This window comes from Lontra canadensis, unplaced genomic scaffold (genome assembly GCF_010015895.1).
Source record: "Lontra canadensis isolate GAN:19392208 unplaced genomic scaffold, GSC_riverotter_1.0 scaffold133, whole genome shotgun sequence".
Lineage (NCBI taxonomy): Eukaryota > Metazoa > Chordata > Mammalia > Carnivora > Mustelidae > Lontra > Lontra canadensis.
In genome coordinates, this window is record NW_022631127.1 from 450,447 (window position 1) to 471,138 (window position 20,692).

A 20,692-nucleotide genomic window follows, 5' to 3' on the forward strand; every position below is an offset into this window, starting at 1 on the left:
CCAAGAGGTAACTTAAGTACCATCTGGAATTTGGGGTCTTTGGGCACTGGCTCTGGAGGGCCTCAGGGTCTCCTATAAGATGCTAGAAGACCTCCAGTCCTGTAGGTTGCCATGATTGTATTGATTTCTTCATTGCACTGGCTTTTTTGGTTTGTTTTTAAGGGAACAAACATGTTTAAAATTTTGAAAACTATAAAAGGTCATAGAGGGGCGCCTGGGTGGCTCAGTGGGTTAAGCCTCTGCCTTTGGCTCAGGTCGTGATCTCAGGGTCCTGGGATCAAGTCCCACATCGGGGTCCTTGCTCAGTGGGGAGCCTGCTTCCCCCCCTTCTCTCTGCCTGCCTCTCTGCCTACTTGTGATCTCTCTGTGTCAAATAAATAAAATAAAATCTTTTAAAAAAAGGCGGGGGGTGGTGGTGCATAAAGCAAGAAGTCCTCCCTTCTCCTTCCCAGCCCTGTCCCAACAAGACTTCAGTCTTAGAGGGCAGAGGCCCATCTCCAGGAATCTCTGGAAACCCCAGTTTCCCTTCCCAGAGGCAACCACTGGTCCATGTTTCTTGGATCTTCTTTAAGAAATAGTCAACGGTTATATGATGCTATATAAGCACACTAGTGTTCTATATATCTTACTATAAGTACATATGATGATTTATTGGACTTTTAATCACAGCGTCCAATCTCAGATCATTTCCTATGTGTATGGTGTGCCACCATATTGTTAACACAGAACTCCAGTGATGGGTGTATAACCATGTACCCACTGCCCAGTCCCCACTGAGGGACATTGTATGTCTCCTCCTCCCCGTTCCACTGTTACAATCAACTAATATCCTAAGTCTTTGTACACACAGGCAAGGAGCTCCGTAGGAGTCATTTCTAGCAGTGGATCGTCCCATCATGTGGCCATCTTGTCTGAAGGTCACTTGGCCCGGCCCTATGTTTTGTTTTTATTTTTGTTTTAAGATTTTATTTATTTATTTGACAGACAGAGATCACAAGTAGGCAGAGAAGCAGGCAGAGAGAGAGCAGGAAGCAGGCTCCCTGCTGAGCAGAGAGCCCAATGCGGGGCTCGATCCCAGGACCCTGGGATCATGACCGAGCCGAAGGCAGAGGCTTTAACCCACTGAGCCACCCAGGTGCCCCCGGCCCTATGGTTTTAATCACCACCTTCCCCCATGACATTTGGATTCTGCTCTTCCAGATCTTGTCCGTGGTGGGCCTGCGCAAGGGCACTGGAGGTCTGGCAGGACAGGCAGGGTAGCTGGTGCCAACAAGAAACTCCCCCAGAGGACCTTCATTTATTGCAGGGTAGACGACCTTTTCGTGCGGAGGGCTAGATATAGATATTTTAGGCATTGTGAGTCATCTATCGCCTTTGTAACTGTTCAGCTTTGTTGTTGTAGCCCAAAAGTATCTGCAGATAATACATAAGTGAATGAGTGGGACTCTGTTCCAATAAAACTTTATTTTAAAAAAGCAAGCAGTGGGCCATATTTGACTCTCAGGCTGGATTTATTCAACTGCTGAGCACCTCCGTGTCCCAGGCCCCCTTGTAGGTGTAGGGAATGCTGCGGAGAACAATACAGCCTGCCTGGCAAGAGCAGTACAGCTCACTGGTGTAATGGGAGAGCAGGTGCAGAGTAAACCCGAGAGTGTCTACGAGGAGTGTCTAACTTGGACTAGGGGCTGGTCAGGGGTGGCTTTCTGGGAGAGGAGACATTGTAAGCTGAAATCCAAAGTCTTAGCCAGGAACCAGGCACAGCAGGAGTCTGGGGCTTTGAAAGAAGTTTTGTGCTACTGGAGATATGGCGTGTGTGGAGGGAACATGATAAGTGGCAAGGGCTGGAGAGGTAAACCTCGATCAGGGCACACAGGCCTGGAGGCAGGCTGTGTGGAGGAGCTGGCCTTCATCTTGACAGCTCTGGGAGAGGGACTGCAAAAGTTGGCCTTGGGGGGTGGGGCAGGGTGCTATATATGTGTCTGATGTCAGAAGCCAGGGGGATGGGGATGAAGTTGGGTCATGACACGTGAGACAGGTCAAGGCAAGCAACTCAGGACTGAAACCCAGGACAGTACAGTGGAACTAAATATTTTCATGACTTTCTTGAATCCTGTGCCCCTATAGATGGGCTCCTACTCATCCCTCAATGCCCCATCCCAAAGCCCCTTCATCTTTGGAGCCTGTTATGAGGCAGACTTACAAGCTCCTTCCTCCAGATTGTTATAACATCATACTGAGGGACACTTGTCACATCAGTGTCTCCCACTGAGGCCTCAGATGACAGGCACAGAGTAAGCACTAATAAACACTTACTAAATTAAATTAAACAGGAAGATGAATTCTCCAGGATAGTTGTGGTCCCTGAGCCATACCTTACAGTTGAGAAAACCAAGACTCAGAAGGCTAAGCAACTTGCCCAAATGGAACATGTAAGAATTCTGCCCAGTCTAGTCGTTTTAGCAGAAAAATTGGCTTTCTCTGCCTTTCCAGGCTGGAACTTTGTTGTTTGCCTCACGGTTCCCTAAATTATTAATCCGCAAGGCAGTTAACTGAGCAGAAACAAGAGGCACGCTTTGTAGAAAGATAAAACAAGAGAATTAAGAGGCATTTGGTTTCCAGGGACTCCATCCTCTGGTATTCCAAATGCTAACAGGGAAATTCAACCCCCTTCTTCTAAATCCCAGCCGGAACAATGTCGCCAAGACCATCCTGGCAGGCGGCTAGGCCGTGGGCCTGGACAAGTGCCTGGAATTCTTGGAGAATCCAGGTCGTGAGGCTGTCGGTCAGAGCCTGTGTCTGGAGGGCTCCAGCAGCTGGGCTGGGGGAATTCTTTTGGCTCCATTTATTGCAGCCTATTTTTAGAGGGCTGTTCAAGCTGGGGTGGGAGTTTTCCACCACCACCATCCCTGCAACTGGACAATTTAAAGCCTATCCCCTCCTGCCTCCTATTACCCCCCAACCAGGATGCAGGACATGGTAACAGGCTTTGAGCAGTGCACGTCCGAAGTCGTCTCCTTCTGGAACCCTTGTGTGTAGGTGCTCTTGTCCATCTCCCTGATTCTGGCCATCTTGGTGGCTGTGAGGTGTTTTTGACTAGTATTGCCCAGATGATTAGTGGTGTTCAGCATCTCTCCATGTGTCTATTGGCCATTCATATTCCTTCTCCGGAGAAGTGTCTGTTCAGATCCTTTGCCCTTTTTCTAATTGTTCCAGTTATCAATTGAACAATTATCAATTGTTCCAAAATTGGGTTATTTGCCTTTTTATTGTTGAGATGAAAGAGTTCGTTATATGACATGGATACTAGACTCTTATCAGATATGTGATTTCCAAATATTTTCTCCCATTTTGAGCATTTATTTTTAATGTAGCAAAGACAGCATCAGAAGTAGAGAGGAGAAACGTGGAGATGGGCAATGAGGGGCACTGGATTCCTGCTCAGCCTGTTGCCTGGAAACCCTGGTACACTAAACTGGATCTAGGGATGGCCTCTTCTGGTGCTACCAGCTGGGCCAGCCCAGCCCTCTTCCTTCATTGTCCCCCACCCCACTCCAGTTTCCCCATCTGGGAAAGCACTCATCATTAGACTTTCGGCAACACCCCTTCCAAATGGAAGACTCAAAAGGCACAAGATGATGTCCCTACATTAGTGGCTTCCTACTTCTTCCCGACTTCTGCAGATGTGCCAGCTGCCTGGCCCTCCAGGAGATAAACTTGCAGCTGGGGCAGGTGGGGTTTTGATTGTGTCTGTGTTTGCTTGATGTCTCCCAACGACATGTGGGCATTCCATAAGTGTGGGTGCTGGGCCCTATGCCTGCCTTCATGAAGCCCAAGGACAGATAATAAACAAGTAAATATGCAAATTGAGAACAGCAAGCCAGGATTGCTTATAGTAGGGAGAGAGGAGCAGCCTGGAAGAGAAAGTGAGGGAAAACCTCTTAGAGTTAACCCAGTTAAGGTGAGCCTCAGTTTCCTCTTCTGGAAAATGGGGCTACCAATAGCTTCACCTATATCACATGTTGTCTTGAGGACCAAGTGTAGGTAAAGAGCTCTAACAGCGAATCAGGATTACTCCAAGCCAGCCGTAGGTGTCTGAAAGTTGTCTCTGGGTGAGGAAGAGCAGGGGTGTTGAATGGGGTTAGGGAAAAAGAAGCTGCTTTCATCAGATCCTCACCCAGAAGTCCCCAAATGGGTGTCCCCAGCCTCAGGATGGAACCCATTTTTTTCTCTGGGGCAGAAACATCAGAACCGCAAAGTCACAACATCCCGGGAGCAGAGGTCTGAGGCCAAAATCAGGATTGGCAGAGATTGGCGCCATAAGCAGAGTAGGCTGCAGTTGGCTGGTTTGGGTTTTATATTTGCTGTGCTTATGCCTTGAGGAGCCAGATATGTATTTGGGGAGACTCTGTTTTGGAGGGAGTGCACAGCCCTCCCAGAGAAGGGCCTAGCTTGCAGGTACAGGGGTGCTGTTGGCCAGCTAACCCGGCGGAGACGATCCTGCCTACTTGGCTCTGATAGCCCCGCCCCCTTCGCGCTTCCCCACGAGGCTCCGCGCAGCCCCGCCCGCCCGGCGCAGCCCGGCCCTCGGGCCCGCCCCTGGCCCCGCCCCCTCCCGGGCCACATTCCTCCGGCCGGGCCTCGCTCTGCGCCAGGCGGGCGGGTGGCGGTGGCGGCGGTGGAGAGGAGGGCTTGGCCGGCCTGGGGCTAGGACTAGAGCCGGGAGCAGCGGGAACCGGCGGGCACCGGGCCGGGAGACCCGAGGTGGTCGCGAGGTGGGTGGTCAGGTCTCTCGGTGGTCCGGTGTCGGTCCCGGGATCTGCCGCCCCAGCGGGAGTCGGCAGCGCTCGGCGGGGCCTGGGTCCCGGGCGCTCGGCCCCGTCAACTCCCGCCGCGGCCGCCATGTGGTGCCTGCACTGCAACTCCGAGCGGACCCAGTCCCTGCTGGAGCTGGAGCTTGACAGCGGGTAAGCCCGTGGCCGGGAATCTGGGGGATCGCGTGGCGGGGGCGGGGGGTGGCGCCGGGGCTCGGGCGAGAGGGCCTTGGGGAGGGGCTTCACGGAAATGGCCTGGCGGGGCAGGGTGGGGGTGCCAGCAGAACCCCAGTCATTGCACGGCTGCGGGCGGTATGTTGTGGGTTTGTGAGAGAGCCGGGTCCTGTGTTGTTGTGCCCCGGTTCGTTAGAGTCTGCTGGGGCTCTAAGTGTAAGTGTGTGCCAGAGAGGCTGCAGGGATGGGTGTGCCGGGGTGCGTGAGACTGTCAGGATGTGTGTGATGAGTGCCTGTGTGTGAGGGAGGGAGGAGGGGTGACGGGGTGGAGAGTGGCTGTATAGTATGTGTGCAACCAGCGCAGGGACCTGAGTTTGTGTGTGTGAGAAAGAGACGCTGTCAGGACAGGAGTGTGTGTGTGCGCGCGCGTGTGTGCATGTGCACACTCGCTCCCAAGTGAGTGTCGGGATGGGAGCTTGTGTGGGGGTGAGTTTCCATGGGAGAAACTGTGGGTATCCGGTGCCAGGCAGGAGCCCGTGGACTGGATGGAGTGTGTGAGTTGGAGTGTGGCCGGCGGGTGTCTGGGTGTCTGTGCTTGCATCTGGTTGGGGCAGGCTGAGGCTGCCAGGGAGTCTTTCTGGGGGCCTAGTTATGCCAGACCCTGGGCCTGTGTCCAGGGTTTTGCATCAGCTCTGTTGGGGAGACCCTGGGCAAGTGTGTGGGGGTTCGAGGGATTCTTTCACGGACTGTGCACAGGTGATCCAGGTGTACTTCCAGGAGGGGGATGGGGAAGAGGGAGGACCCAGGAGGGCACTGGAGAGCCTGGAGCCCTGGGGGGGTTGAGATCTGTGTGGCTGCTGCTGTTGTGTTGAGTGCGGCTGGGAAGGGTCTGCTGGTGTGATTGGGTGTATGCGTGTTTTTAATCGCCTGGTGTGGTCAGGGATGGAGTCTTGGTGAGAGGGGTGGAGGGGTGGGGGTTTGAACGTGTGTCCCAGAGACCAGCGCTTTTCTGCTTTGGGGCCTGTGGGTGGCTGCCTGAGTGTCCAAGGGCCCGTATTTATGGAGAGAGAGTGTGTATGTGCTGGGAATATCGATTTCCTTGCACCGCTCGCCAGCACAGCTGCCCCCTGAGCTATCTGCAGGCCCCTTGGAGGAGCCAGGCTGTGGGGCGGAGAGGATTTGTTGACAAGCTGACTTGGCTTGTGTCGGGCCCCCTGAGGCTTGGGGGGCAAACCACCTGCAGCCGTTTGATCTCTGAGTTCAAAAATTCTGCAGCGTGTGTCTGGCAGTTGCACTGAGAACATGCGTATGTTCCCCTCTGGCCCAGTCCTCACCCCAGGGGCCTGGGACTCTGGGCCTGAGGCTCCGTGTGGGGTTGTGGGGGTGTGGTTCCCAAGAACCCGTGGCTTCTTTGTGTCTGGGGGGCAGAGGCTGGGCAAGCTGCAGCTGCAAGGCCAGCTGTCTGGGATCCGTGGCATCAGTCCGAGAATGGAGGTCACGATATTCATATTGCACACATGCTACTGTCTTACGCAGCTGTCCCACCCAGTATCTCATTTGCATTCTTATCCTTGTGGCTCTGGCATCCCCATATTGCAGGAGAGCAAACTGAGGCTGAGCATTAAGTCTTGTCGGCACCAGGGCTCTGCAGTTTATGGAGCAGCTGCTGTGAGCTTTCCCTGTCTAGGCACTGGAGACATAGCAGTGAGCAAAACTCAGAGTGCTCGTCCCTGTAAGGCCAGCACACTTGTGGGGACACAGTTGGCATGCTCCGCAGGCGATGTCTCTTTTCCCGCTCCCAGCTGAGAGAGACTGCAGGGTGTCCCCGGTGCCCCTGCTTGAGACCTCTCCAGTGTCACCCTTCCAGTTGGGATGTCCATAGGGACCGCTTTGGCATATTTCCCAGTCCTGCATCCCTTCTTATTGGAAGTCCTTCTTCGCATCTACTCTAAACCTTCTAGCTGCAGGGAAGCCTGCTTGAGTCCTTTTGTTGTCAGAGTTGGTGATGAACAGCTGCTCCCCCAGTCTCAGAGCACAGACCAGGTGTCCTCGAGATTGAGAAGCCCTTCTGCAGCACAACCCAAGGTTCACCCTTCGGCCTCAGAGCAGGTGGAATCACATTTGCTCCAGAGTGCCTGGTATGCAGTTCCAAAGAAAGTGGGGTGGTGGGGGGTGAGGGGCAGAGAATCAGCCCAGCTCCTGACCTGCAGAGGCTGACCAGCTTGCCCCCAACCCAGAGCCCTCCCAGCTGGCCATCTCTCCCTCTCTAAACCCAGGAAGTATCCAGCATGCTCCAGAGATCTCAGGAGACCCCCAGTCTGTAACAGGTCTAAGATAACCCCTCCAGGAACAGCCACGCCACCCTGACAGCACAGGTGACCCCCTTCGTATGGCGGCACTGAAATGCCCTGCTCTTTGAGCCTCGAAGCAGCCCAGGTCTCTCCCCACTGTCCCTTTCTAAATGGGCATGTTAAGATAGGGAATCCAGTGACCTGACCAGGCTGTTACCAGGGGAGCCTGGAGGAGAACCCACATGTTCTGCCAGAGGGCCTCTGGAGGGCCCCTGCCAGCCCGGCCAGGATTTTCAGGCTTTCGCTCAAGGAAGTCGGACTATGAACTAGCTGTGCTAATATTTACACAGCTTCAGTTCAAAAACATGGACAAGACTGACAGCTGCACCGTCAAACCGTGTGATGACTGGGCAAATAGGTATTTCTGGAAGGGACTGAACAGCCCCCCCACCCCCACCCCAGGCTCTGGGCGCTCAGGTGCACATGTGTGTGGGTGTTAGCTGGCCAAACTCTGTGGGACGAGGGATCTTGGTTTGCCAGGACAATCGTGAGGCCAGGAGCAGCTCAGGGCATCAGCAAAGAAGGGAAACAGACTGCGTTTCAAATCCCAGCTCAGCTTTGTGACGTTATGCAAGTTACTACACCACCTCAGAGCCTCAGTTTCCCCCTCCGTGGAAGGGACTGGTACCCGGCTTCACAGAGATGCATGAGGACATGTCTGACAGCCCTCACCATGCTGGCCAGCCCCAGGCCTCCTGTCCGAGCTATGATTGTCCAGGTCAGCACTCTGCTCTTCCCGCTGCCAGTGACCCATGGGATTTTCTTCCTTCCCCTTTTGTAAATTTCCTCTGAATTGCGATGACGCGTGGAATGTCTGCCCAGTGGGCTTGCAGCAAGCCAGAGGCCCGGGGAGAGCTCCGCAGAGGTGGCCCAGGTCCCCAGTGGAAGTGTGTGTATGTGCCATGGGCGGGGTGGGGGAGGATGCGCCAAGGCTGTTGAGTGTGATTTATCATTCGTCCTCAAAAGCAAATCCTAATGACTTCAAAGGCCATTAAGGCTCTTGAACAATTAATTGGTGCAGGCTTTGAGAATCTGGCCACTTCCACTGTCTGAGCTACTCCTGAGGAGCAGTGGATGGTGATTATGGTGGGAAACATGGCACAGTGACCCCTGGACCTGCCACTCGTCTGGCTGCTGTGGCTGTCCCCCTAAAGGGGCAAGTGCCCCTTTAAGCCCTGAGGCCTTTGTGCTCCAATCCCTCCCCAGCACAGCGCCTGGCCACGTGGTAGGCACAGCCAGGCGGCAGCAAGTGACTGCACCCGCGGCTGCATGCGTGCTCCCCTGGGCGTGGGGGTGCTTTGTTCTTAGGAGCGATGCGTGGGACCGGTTGTTCCTCTCTTCACTCCCTAGCTACCGCGCCCCTGCTCTGTGCCAGACCCTGGGCTAGATGGAGAGGAACCGAGGTTTGTCATGTGAAACCGTGTATCACAGAACCCGGACAGGTGGGGTCCCACAAGGCCTACTCTGCCTCTCCCCAGCTGTGTGGCTTTGGTGAGGTGGCCTCCCCCTCAAGGTCTGAGCCTTGATTTTCTCATCCATGAAATGGGACTAAGAATTACCTCCCCGCAGGGGATATGCGGCTTTGCCTGGTAACTCAAACCTATTCGATCCCTGGCCCAGTAGCCAGTAGCCAGCAACACCAGCCTCATCACCACCTCTTCTCTTGAGAAGTGACTACTGAGTTAAAAGTGGTTTGTCACAGTAGTCTTTTTTGCTGGTTTCTGGAGCTACGTGGCTTTTTGTGAAATCTCTTATCCTTGAAGGGGATATCTTTTTATGCTTTCTTTGAACGTAGCTTTTGCTTCCCTGCTCCTTGATGGAAAGGGTCATTTTTTCTGTTTTATTTCCTTGCTTTGCGCCTTCCTAACATGGCAAGCATTTAATGTGAACCGGAGGCCCAGATGTAGAGCCATAGCAAGAGTCCCCTCCTTGTCTGTCTGGGTGGGGAAACTATGACCACATTTGTTTTTTCCTCTTTGTTCAAAGGTCAGTATAATAATAGTAATCACAGTGGTTGCCATTCAGCTCTGCGCAAAGGACTTAATTCTCAAAGCAATCTGTGAGTAAGAGCTTCTGCCCCCACTTGGGGGAACAGTTGGGGGACAGTTATGTGACTTGCCCAGGGTCACTGGCCAGTAAGCCTTGGAGCTGGGATTTGAACTCAGTCCACCTGGCTTTGGGGTCTCTGCTCTTCATAGCCAGGCTGTGCCTCCTCTGGGGTTAAGTAATCTTTAGCAAAATCTGTCACCATCATAAATGGAGCCTTTCGTATCTTTCCCAAGCCGTGGAACAGGTAGGTGCCTGGGATCCCCTGGTGTCAGCATTTCCAAAATGTCCCACCTTTAGGCTGGTTTGAGGACCACCCTCTGGGGTATCCTTTTGTCTTGCCAGACCCCACAGGCCCCAAGAGCTCCTTCCCCATACACTCCGGTGAGGTTCTGAGATAGTGCCCTTTGGCTCTGACCACTTGTGCATTCTGAGGATAACACACTTGCCCCAGGCCAGCCACAGCAAGAAGCAGGGTCTCGGCGACAAAAGCCAACCATCCCCAGACTCTCTGCAGGCCCCTTGCAAACATAGCCAGCTTCTGCATGGGGAGGAAACCCAAGGCCAAGGCCTTTGACGTCATTAGAGGACACACATGCGTGTGGGCTGCTGAACTTGCTCCCATGAGAGAGAAGGACTATTAATTTGGAGGAGTCCCCAGCTATGAGGCAGCCTCCCCATTAAGGCTCCCCAGAATTGCCTGTTGGCTGAGTTGGTCCAGGTCTATCCACCAACATGAATATTTTCTCCCCAGTGGCTGTTTTAAAAGATGGAAGCAAATGGTGTTTGCTTTTCTATTTCTGGCTGAGAGGCTAGGCTAGGTGGTACAAGAATGAAATGCGTTAGTACACGTGAAACATTTAAAACGGTACCTTATTGTATTATAGTGAGTGCTCAATAAATGTTAATTGTAGTCACTGTAGTTGTCACTATTTATCCTGATTATTACTAAGCTTGGAAGGTCTCTCCCTCCAGAGGGCTGAGAAGAGCTCGCTCTAACTAGTTTTTGGCATTCAGCCTCCCTAGAAGCCCTGGCATCAGTCACCTCCTCCTATCCCCTTCCTGGGCCTCAGTTTCCCATTTGAGAAGGGGGGTGAGCTTCGTGACACTTGTGGTCATTCGCTGAGGGAGGGTGTTTGATCCAGTGTTGTGGGGAGTGGGACAGATTTTGTCATCAGCCTGCCCTTAACCCTAACCCCAGCTTCTCACACTCTCCGTGATCTTGGGCATGTTCCTTGGGCTTTCTGTGCCTCAGTTTCCCCATTTGTAAACTGCCAGTGACAGGAGGAGCTCATGGAGTTATTGTTAATCCGCATGAAGTGCTTAAAGGGTACACAGTTAATACCTGAGAGGCGGTAGATTTTAGCTGTGATATCAGGGCCGCCAAGTCCAATTGTGGGGAAACTGGACCATGGTACTTGTTCAAGAGAGATGTGTTGCTAGACAGGAATGCATTGTCTCTCCTTCTGGCCACAGACAAGGCCAGGGGTAAGAGCACGAAGGAAGAGGCGGGGTGGTAGTTTGGGGGGAGCCAAGTGAGGGTAGGGTGTTGCTCATGTGCGAGGTGGTGGTACCTGGGAGTGAGACAGGTTGTAAACTTGGTGACATGGGACAAAGCCCATGGTCATGTGCATGTGCTTGTAGCCTGCTAAGAGAGGGTGGTCCAGAGTGTTTTAGAAATCACTTTGCCCAAGGATTGGAAAAATTGCAAAGTAAGGGGACTTGGCTCTCAGCTGGAGTGAAGATTTCTTTGGACGGGCAAGCAGCCTACACCCAGGGCAATGGAGAGACCCGCCTGGAGACACTGAAGCTGATGCTTCAGCTCCGAAGTGCCGAGGTGGGGCAGGGTGGCAGGGCGTCCGGAATCCTCAGCTGGTGGCCGGTGCTGAGCTCTGGTACTCTGGCATCCTCGTCCCACTGGGGCTGCTTCTGGCGCCTAATGGGGCTAAGAGCTCTGGAGCCCTGCCTCAGGACCCTCACTATTCTGCTCTGCCCTCCCCAGCCGGCTCCAGCCACCAGACAGAGAGGCAGCTGGCTTCAGTGGAAAGACGGTAGCGTTTGGGCTAGAGAAACCTGGCCTGAGTCCCAGTTTTGCCCCTCTCTGAACAAGTGGCCTGGGCAAGGTGGTCCCCTCTGTGAGCCTTATCTGCCAAGTGGGGATCCTGGCAGGAGAGGCGGTTGTCGGTAGCAGGCACAGCGGGTGCCTAGTACATGCTGGCAGAAGGGGACGGGGTTCAGCTGGCTTTGGGCGAAGCCACGGCTGTTTGTGATGGGTCTGGAGTTGGCACGGGTTTGATACTAGAGCTGGAACAGGCTACCGAATAAAAATGATAATATCTGACACTTGGGTGGCCTTTGAATTTTACACATACTTACCTTATTTGAACCCGCCCCAGACACTTTACGATGTTGTTGGTATTATTCCCACTTTACACACAAGGAAACTAAGGCAAAAATGAAAATCATGTCTGAGCTATGCAGAAAGTAGATTTGGTATTCTGGTTCACCTGTCTTTGCTGCTCCCTGACTTTGTTAGGGGGTGGGAGGGCGTGGGCCTTAGAATGGAGGGAGAAATAGGGGCGGGATGGTAAAAGAGTGAGATGAACCAGCAGGGCCCTACCAGGCGCCAGCCCTCGGTTGGGCGTAGCGGTGTGTTGTCACTTGACAGAGACCACAGAGGACACCCTTGGAAGCTCTGGCAAGTGACCTTGAATCCCAGAAACGTGCCAGCCCCAGGAGGTCCTCTGGCTGTAAGAACTGTCCTCCACATTCCCTAGGAGGATTTTCCACAGAGAATACGAGAAAGAAGGAACTAGAACAGTGCTGGGCTTATAGGTGTTCAGTAAATGCTGGTTATTCCTATGATTCTTACTGACTGCTATCAACTACAGTTGTTTCTGCCGTGATTTCCTGGGGTAGGCCCTGGACTGGATCCCGAAGCGCAGTGAGTCCCGTGCGGGGGGTTGGAGAGGAAGTGTTTGGGGAAGCGGCTCTTTCCTCTGCTGTTACCAGAGGAGGGCCGGGTGGGGTGAGGGGGTGTTGTGCAGCCGCGCAAACTCCAATTCTCTGTTCCTTTGGGGGTCATTGACTTTTCTAAGAGCCATAATTTAAATGGGCAGGGTTTGCAATTTTGTTTTTGTTTTCCTACTTAGTAAGAAATGGCAGAATGACCCGGGAAAGCCTTGAGGAGGGCAGTGGCTTCTTAGCACTATTTTGAACTTTTCCTTATGGACTCTTATTTTCTTTATTATTTTTTTAATATTTCATTTATTTATTTGACAGAGACAGACACAGTGAGAGGGGGAACACAAGCTGGGGGAGTGGGAGAGGGAGAAGTAGGCTCCCCCCGATCAGGAAGCCCGATGCAGAACTCGATCCCCGGACCCTGAGATCATGACCTGAGCCAAAGGCAAAGGCTTAATGACTGAGCCACCCAGGCGTCCCTCCTTATGGGCTCTTTGAATCGTATACAGAAGTAGAGAGAATGGTAGGGTAACTCCCATGGGCAATTGTATTTCATTGATCCCATGTTATTTTAAGACACATACCAGATATTTTGATGTTTGTAATCAGGGATCTGTCCTGTGGAGGTGGAGATGTCAAGTTGCTGGGGTTGGGTTCCTGGGACAGAGCCCTTAAGTTCCCTCAACAGCTCTTGGCTGTGTGGCCCAACTGGGGAAGTCGGAGCCTGGTCCAGTTTCCCAGCTTCGTAGACCAATAGTGCCTGCTGCATTCAGGGAAGTCTGTGTTGGAGACCATGTGTCTGCAGGTGGCCAGGGGAGGCCAGGCCTGTGCCATCCCCCTCATGCAGGGCTTTCCTGGGGGAAGGACTGGTTTCAGGTCAGGACTGCCTAAGCCATCTGCCTTCATGCCTAGCCTCCCTGGGCAGGACTGGGGCTGCTGAGTGGCCCCATGGGCCCTGCCTCTACTCCCCTTATTGCCCCTTGCCTGCCTGATAGAGTCAGGCAGTGACACCTGCCTTTGCCCCGAGACAGGTTGGCCCCTCAAACTCACTTGGCCTCTGGACACACACTCAGAGCAGTCTTCTCGGCTGAAGAGACCAGGCCCTCCCATTCCTCCCCTGACACTGTGTCTGCACTGTGCTTCCCTAAAGTCTCTGCCAAGGCCATCTTTCCTTCTTGCCCTGTGTTCTCTTCCATCCTCAGCTTCTAACGACGCTGCTTTTGAAGCCTGGCCCATGAGAGGTGCTCAGTAAATTTTAGTGGCAATAGCTATATTAGTTCAATAGTATTCTAATATATTCTTAGGAATATTATTATTACTACCCCTAATGTCTTACACAGTGCTTGGCACACATAGGGCCCTCAACCAAGTTTAGGTAAAAAAGAAAAGAAAAGAAAAACAGGCAGCGGGACTGAGTCCCACCCCAGTCCTGCTCTGAGCAGTGACCAAACCCTGTCCGCTCACCCCTCACTGTCCTCAGGTGCAGACGCTGGGGTTAGGCCAGGTGGGCAGGTGCCTACCTTCTGAAAAAAGGGTGCTCCTTGAGGCCTTTTCCCACTGTTGCATGCTCACAGCCTTACAACCCCTCGCTTCACCCCCAGAGCCCCCATGCACTGTGGGGAACAATGGTCCTATGTTGTGATAGTAACAACATCTACCCAAGCCCTTCTGGGTAGCAGGGCCCTGGCTGAGGTTTTGTGTCTGCATTATCATTTGTGACATAGACAATACTTCCCATTTGATGGCTGAGAAACGGAGGCACAGAGAAGAAAAGGCACTTACCCAAGGTCACACAGCCCCTCTCTGCCACATGCCAGATGGGCAGTCTACAGGGAAGGGCTGTGTGTCAAAGCTGCAGGTGCAGGAGGGTGGAGGGCAGGAAGCATTCCCTACTCTGGGCCTTTGTCCTTCCCCCAGACCCTTTCTGCATGCCTGCTGTGGCACGGGTTGCAGATGGGGTCCAGTCCCGGGAATGCTGTGGTGCTATAGGTCCTGAGAGCGCAGGAGGAGGGTGGTGGGCAGCTGGGGTGGGTGTGTTTTCCCTGCAGGGGGGAGAGCATGCGGAGGTTGCAGGGGAGGGATGAGTGCTGGGCCCAGGATCCTGCTCAGCCTGCCCTCTCCTCACACCACCCCCCTGCCCCGTGTGAGTGGCGTGGGCCTCAGTAAGTTACACGACCCTGCTGCGTGTCAGTTTCTCCATCTCCGAAGTGGGAAGAGGATTCCGCATCTGTCTCAAATGGGGGTTATCTGTAACACCCAGAGGGAACCCTAACGTGAACTGTGGACTTGGGGGCATCCTGCTGTGTCAGCGGAGGTCCATGGATTAACAGATGTACCACAGTGCGGGTGGGGGTATTGAGAGTGGGAGAGGTTGCATTGGGGAGGGGTGCACAGAAAATATGCGAAATCTCTACTTTCTGCTCAGTTTTTCTGGGAACCTGAAACTGCTTTAAAAAATAAAAGTCATCAGAGGATGCTAGGAGATGGTTCGGTGCAAAGTGCTCAGAGCATCTGTTGTTGCCATTGTAGCATTCTTTGCACCATCATCAGATTGTCCAGTAATTGGGTCAGTCACTTCACACATGGGTTTGAACTCCTGGGGACACAGATGCTAAAATGCACCCCTTCCCGGGGTGAGCTCTCAACTGGGCAGTGAAGTCCTGGGGGCTCTCCTGGGCTCCTCTCCCTCTGCCGTGGGGTACCATGTGTTTCGGGGAGGGGAGCAGGGCACACTGCCACTGGCTGGAAGTCACAGCACCATACTGTTGCTGCATGGGGGTGGTGGGGACCAGCAGGACAGACCACAGGCTGGGAGGTGGGCAGGGAGCCTGTGGGAGGAGCATGTCAGCACCACACGCAGAGGTCTGGACCATGACAACAATTTGATGCCATAAAAGACACGAACAATTTGCATTTTAGAATGTGCTTTCTGGAAGTTAAGGGTGGGCGAGGGCAGCATCCCCCCACACACCCGCCGCCACCCTGTGAGGACAGTTTAGCATCGGTGCAGGTCTGGGGTAGGACTGGAGAGCTGGGCCCAAGGTTGTCCCAGGCTTTTGAGAGGCCTGCATGCCTGACGCTGGCCAGCAGGGTGGGCCGGAGGCAGCGAGGCCAGCACGACGGGCATCTTCCTCCTCTTTGCCCACACTCTGTCCCGGAGCCAACCTCCCCAGCCTGTGCCTCCCGCCCGGCACTCCCAGGGCGTCCCTGGGGCCTGGCCCAGCCCTGTCTGCTGGAGCCTGCCACAGAGAACTGCTTTCTTTGAGCCCATTTTGTGCGTATGGAAATAACTAGAGGCCTCTGTATTTAATTTGGCTCAGCCAGGAAGATTTTTGGCTGTGTGTGTGTGTGTGTGTGTGTGTGTGTGTGTGTTCTGAAAAATCTTTCCAAGTGAGCCCCGGGGTTGGAAGCTCTGGTCGTCTTTATGCACTCAAAACCAACAAGGACTGCCCTGGCTTAGCTGAGGTGATGGTCTGGCTGAGAGTGGGCAATAGGAAATGGCCAAAAAATAAAACAAACCAGAAAAAAAAAAAAAAAAGCCAGAAAGAGAAGAGAGTGATGCCATACACAGATGAGATCATGGTCAAGGAAGCTGTTTTGTAAACTTTGTTGCTTGAGGCCAGGTGAGCAGTGGGTAGGATGAAGGGGAAGGGGCTTCTGAAAGTATAATGCTCTATACAGATACACAAGAGACATTTCTGGTTTCCTGAGGAGGCAGTGCCTAGTTTGGTGTTGGGCTGGAGAACACTCATCCTGAGCCCCTCTTTTTGGCCTTGGCAATCCCAGCAGTCTCTCTCCATCAAGCCCTTCTTCAGTGTGTAGCCCACAACAGAGATAGCTCCACGCGTCTACACAGGGCTTTGCTGACGGCAGAGTGTGCCCCACCAAGACCCACATTCCTGTCACACCAGTGGGGCAGGGGAGTGAGATCCACTGCAAAGATGAGACAGCCAGAAGCCCTGAGAGGTGAGGTAACTTGCCCCAGGTCACTCAGCCCTGAAGTGGCCACCTGATCTCGACATGGTCTGATCTCCAGCCAGAGCTTCCCCACATCCTCTGTAGGCATGCCTGGAGCCACCAGGACATTGTTCCAGATGCAGAGACGGGCAAAGGGGGCTGCCAAGGAGGGGAAGAGCTGGGCTTCCAACCCCAGGAAACCACCTACAAGTCCGGTCTGGGAATATCAGATGGCCTTTCAGATCATGTCTTGGTTGTATGGACCTGAGGAATAAGGACATCTGGGAAATTGGGGCTCGGTGGCTGTGATGACTGTGGGCTTTTGGATTGTGACCAGTGTGGTGGTGTTACTTCCGGAGAGTCTCTTAAAAGTTAAACGGAAGAAAAAAAAAAAAAGTTAAAAGGAGGATATAGCAGAGTGGAAGGCCTTGGCATTCGCACTAGTTATGCAGAGCTATAGGAAGGCTTGGGTCCTGCCCCTCGGGACTTGGTGTTCTAAATCAGGTTCCTGGGGAACGACTGAGCCCAGAGCTGCAGATCAGATCGCTGTTCTTTGAGAAGGATCCTCTGTGAGCTTTGCAAGAAGAGCAGATGCCTTCAATAGGCAGGAAGGTGACATGTGGGGAGGAGCAGGCAAGAGTGGCGGGTGCTAGGGAGTGGTGAGGACTGGGATGGGGTAGAGCCTGGGCCGTTGGGTGTGGCTGTCCCCAGCTCTGTCTGTCATCAAGCAGGATGATAGGCCCCGTATGGCCAGATCCTGAATTGTTCTCTCCCCAAGAAAAGTCAGAAGTCTGACTTTTCATTATAAAAAAACCTCCAGTGTTAAATATTGGTGGTTTCTTACAGCTGGGGGGAGCTCCGGAGCAGGGGGATTGGTGTTGTTTGCTTTTCTAAATACTCTTTGGGCCTGGGGACCTTGGGAGTCCCTTGCATGTAGACACTCTGTCTTCCAGAGAGCTCTGTGAAGTCTACAGTGTCTGTTTGAGGAGTGGTGGGGTGGGCACTGGGCCTCCCACCCAGCTATCCTAGGGATAGGACCCCAGGGTCCTGGATGGGTGGGCCTCACCCCTGCCTTGGTCCTGGCCCAGATAGCACTGGGGAGAATAAAGGGCTTTTTCACAGGCTGTCTGTGGAAAGGTTGCCTGTCTTGGGTTTGACTGCAGGCCTGATGATCAAGGCCTGGTCTTGCGCTTGGTTTGGGCCTTCTCCCTGGTTTGGTGCTCCGGTCCCCAGATGTAGGGTGAGATCCCAGGAAGCTTGAGGAGCTCTGGGACTAAAGTGAGCAGCCCTTCCCCAGGCAGAGGCCCTGGCTGGGTTTGATGGCATGGTGTTCACGCCAGCCCCCGGCCCCTGCCCTCAGGCAGAGCGTCGTGGCTCGCCTCTGCCAGCTGGCTTTCAGCCCAAATAAGAGTGCACGTTTGCCAACCTGTGGCGTGAGACTCTGCTCCCGCTTCCTGTCTGAGGCCCCGCCAGTGCCGGCCTGGCCCCACAGGCGTCCCGGGGCTGTGGGAGGTAGGCCCAGGGGAGCTGAGCCCAGACGTCCCTGAGGGGTGAGACTACATGGGGCCCCTGTTCCTTTGTGACTCAGGGTCTGGAGACCAGTGCTCTGGGTGTCGGTGACATATCCCTATCTCGGAGAAACTTGCGGGTTTCCGCAGCCATGAGTACTTCCAAGGCCCAGCTGCCAGGCAGGGGAGCGAGTGTGGACACAGGCCCTTGTCACGGCTGTGCCATGTGTCAATGACCCAGCAAGCCTCTCTCCCCTCTAGGCCTTGGTGCTCCTGCTCACAGAGGAGAGGGGAGTGAGCCCTGCCCCTGGAGGGGAGTGAACCAGGGGCCCAGGTGACGTGCCAGGGGACAGTGGGCTAAGGGGGTCTGAAAGGAAATCAGGAGGGGTTCAGTCCTATGGCTCCTGGTCCAGGGGAGAGGTAAGATAGGCACAGTTGCGGGGGTCAGGGAAATGCACCTAGCACAGGGCTCTCCATGTGTGAATGCACAAACAAGTGAGGGATGCTGCTTCCCCGGTGCGTGTGGGCTTCTTAGTCCCCAGTAGCATCGCTCGTTCACTCCTTGGTACGTGCATTCATTCACTCACCCAACAGATACTGAGTGCCTGCTCACCCCACGCCCTGGGAAGGCCTGGTAAGACACAGAATCTGCACAGGCAGCCACACCTCCACCCTTCCAGATCCCACTCTTTCCTGGTGGGAGACGGACTTAAAGATCAAAGGGAAGAAGGTGGTCAGTGAGACGTGCTGTGAAGGGACCCAGGAGTTCGACAGGACAGAGGCAGTGGAGGTGGCATCATAGACCCAGAACTACCCCTTTCCCCCACATCTGCCATTCTCCAGGCTCCAGGGGATACCCTGTGCAGGCCCCTGCACACCACGAGGGGCCTTCCCTAGCTGCACACTGGGCACCGTGTTTCTGCACAGCCAAGACCCTCTTCCCGACAGGAGCCCCCCAGCGTCAGGAACATTCCAGGGTGATCTGCTCGCAGGTCCTTGGGGCTTCCCTGCAGCCCCTCCCTGTCCCCAGGATGCTGAACTCCAATCTCCAAAGCCCACTCCAGTCCTCTGGGCTGTTTTAATGGGAGTGACTCACAGCTGCGCCATGGAAGAGTCCAGCTCATCTCCAGCAGGGGCAGACAGATGTTCTTTATGTTCAGGAGTGAGGCCTGGGCTGGGGACATTGGAGCCACCACCTTCCCGGGACCAGAAAGTTGACCTTGGAAAACATGTGGACAGGACAGGGCGAGGGCCTGGCGTATACACTGGCTTCGCGGGACAGCAGACTTTCCTTCCTCCCTCTGGCTGTGCCCCGCCAGAGGACGAGCACTGCTGAGGCCCCTCCTGGATAATGCCCTCTAATTAGGCAAAGCATTAGCTGTCTGCAGGGCTCCTTGCCAGGGGCACTGCTCCCCCCCCCCGCCCCCGCATTGCCTCAAAGTAGCTGCCTGCCCCCTGCCTCTGACCCTAGGAGGGTGGGTAATTGAGGCTCAGGGAAGCTGGGGCTAGAGATTCGCACTGTCACTCACATTCAGCATCAGAATGGAAAGTGACTTGCAGCGCCGTGTAGGGCACTCAGGACCAGAGGGCAGGGAGCAAGAGTCTGGCCACCACTGTGCGCCCTCCTGCTTGGACAAGGTGCCACTCGGCCCCTTTCTTGCTATGCTCGAGCTGTCCAGGAAGACCCCGCCACTCCGAACTGCCACCCGCCCCCCGCGCCAGGGGCTGCTGACAAGCCGGGGGAGGCTGGATGTTGGTTCACTAAGCACAGCTCTAAAAAGAGCCTCCGGCTTCGAGAAGTTCATTGTTTGGAGTCCTGTATTCTTATACCTATATAAAAGCCACTCCTGGAGGTCTGGGTGCTGGCTAATTAGCGATAATGCTGTAGCCGGGAGGGGCATCTGGGCCAGACCTTAGGTCGGCCTCAGCAGGGCAGGGCTCAGGGTGAGACGTTAGGAGGAGGGGCTTTGGCCTGGAGGTCAGAAGGCAGTCAGCAGAGACGCAGCCAGGAACCCATGGTGCGGTTGCTCTGGGAGCAGCTGTTCTGGGCTTAGGGGCCACCTGAGAGGTCAGAGGGTCACAGAAGCCAAGACACATGGGTGGGGATGGAGACCAGGGGTCAGTGCTAGGGGCTGGGGCCCCACTCCAAGGCTGGAAGGAACCTCCCATTTCTTCTTGGTTGAGACCTCTGACTCCTGAAATTTGCCCTGCCTCGGCCCCGGCTTTCTGGCCCCCTCAGCAGCCCACTGGTCCCCCTCTTTGCCCCTCAGGAACTGGTGGGACCCCCCCAGAAGAGAGGCCCCAGCTGGCTACGCCTTCTGCTGCCTGTTGAAATCTCAGTGGTCCACCCCTCTTCTGTCACCGTTCAGATAGGCTGGGGCTGTCCCAGCTTTAAAACCAGTCTTCCAGTCTTGCGGCCCCCCAATCCCCTTCAGCTGTCACTCCAAGCCCCCTGTCTTCTCTGCCACTGTCCTTGAAGGCTTCTTCTGCTCCAGCTTCTTTCCTCACCCTGCCACAGGCCAACTTCTGACCCCACTCTGTGCCAGCCTTATGTTGCCCTGTCCCTGCTCTCTGCTGCCTCAGCTGCTCGTCGGTGACTCTGGCCTCACCAACTTGGTGGCATCAGGACCCTGAGGATGCCTGTCCTTCCTCTCATTCCTCCCACAGGTGTCTTGTGGCTTGTCACCAAACCCCACATAGATCTCTTCTCACTGTCCCCACCTGGCTGCCGACAGTGCTGGCCCCCAGGCACTGCCATGTCCTCTCTGCCTCCTTCCCTGCTCTCAGCCTGCAGGTTCTGGGCCTGCCCGCCCTCCATGCAGGCCACGCTGAACTCCTCCATCCCTGTTGACACTGTGGACACCCACCTCCCCGGCTCGGT

General features: G+C 54.6%; 1 protein-coding gene across 5 annotated transcripts in view; it reads left to right on the top strand.

The window, feature by feature from the left end:
• Window positions 1-20,692, top strand: part of IQSEC1 (IQ motif and Sec7 domain ArfGEF 1) — a 369,892-nt gene that overhangs the window by 294,429 nt on the left and 54,771 nt on the right. The window contains exon 1 of one of the 5 annotated variants that reach the window (XM_032842818.1): window positions 4,745-4,964. The exons of 3 other annotated variants lie outside the window; for them this stretch is intronic. In XM_032842818.1, the coding sequence (XP_032698709.1) occupies window positions 4,900-4,964 (65 nt within the window). In that variant the 5' untranslated portion in view covers window positions 4,745-4,899. Of the gene's footprint in view, window positions 1-4,744; window positions 4,965-20,692 lie in introns of those variants that run through there. One more of the 5 variants, XM_032842820.1, reaches the window with a different exon arrangement.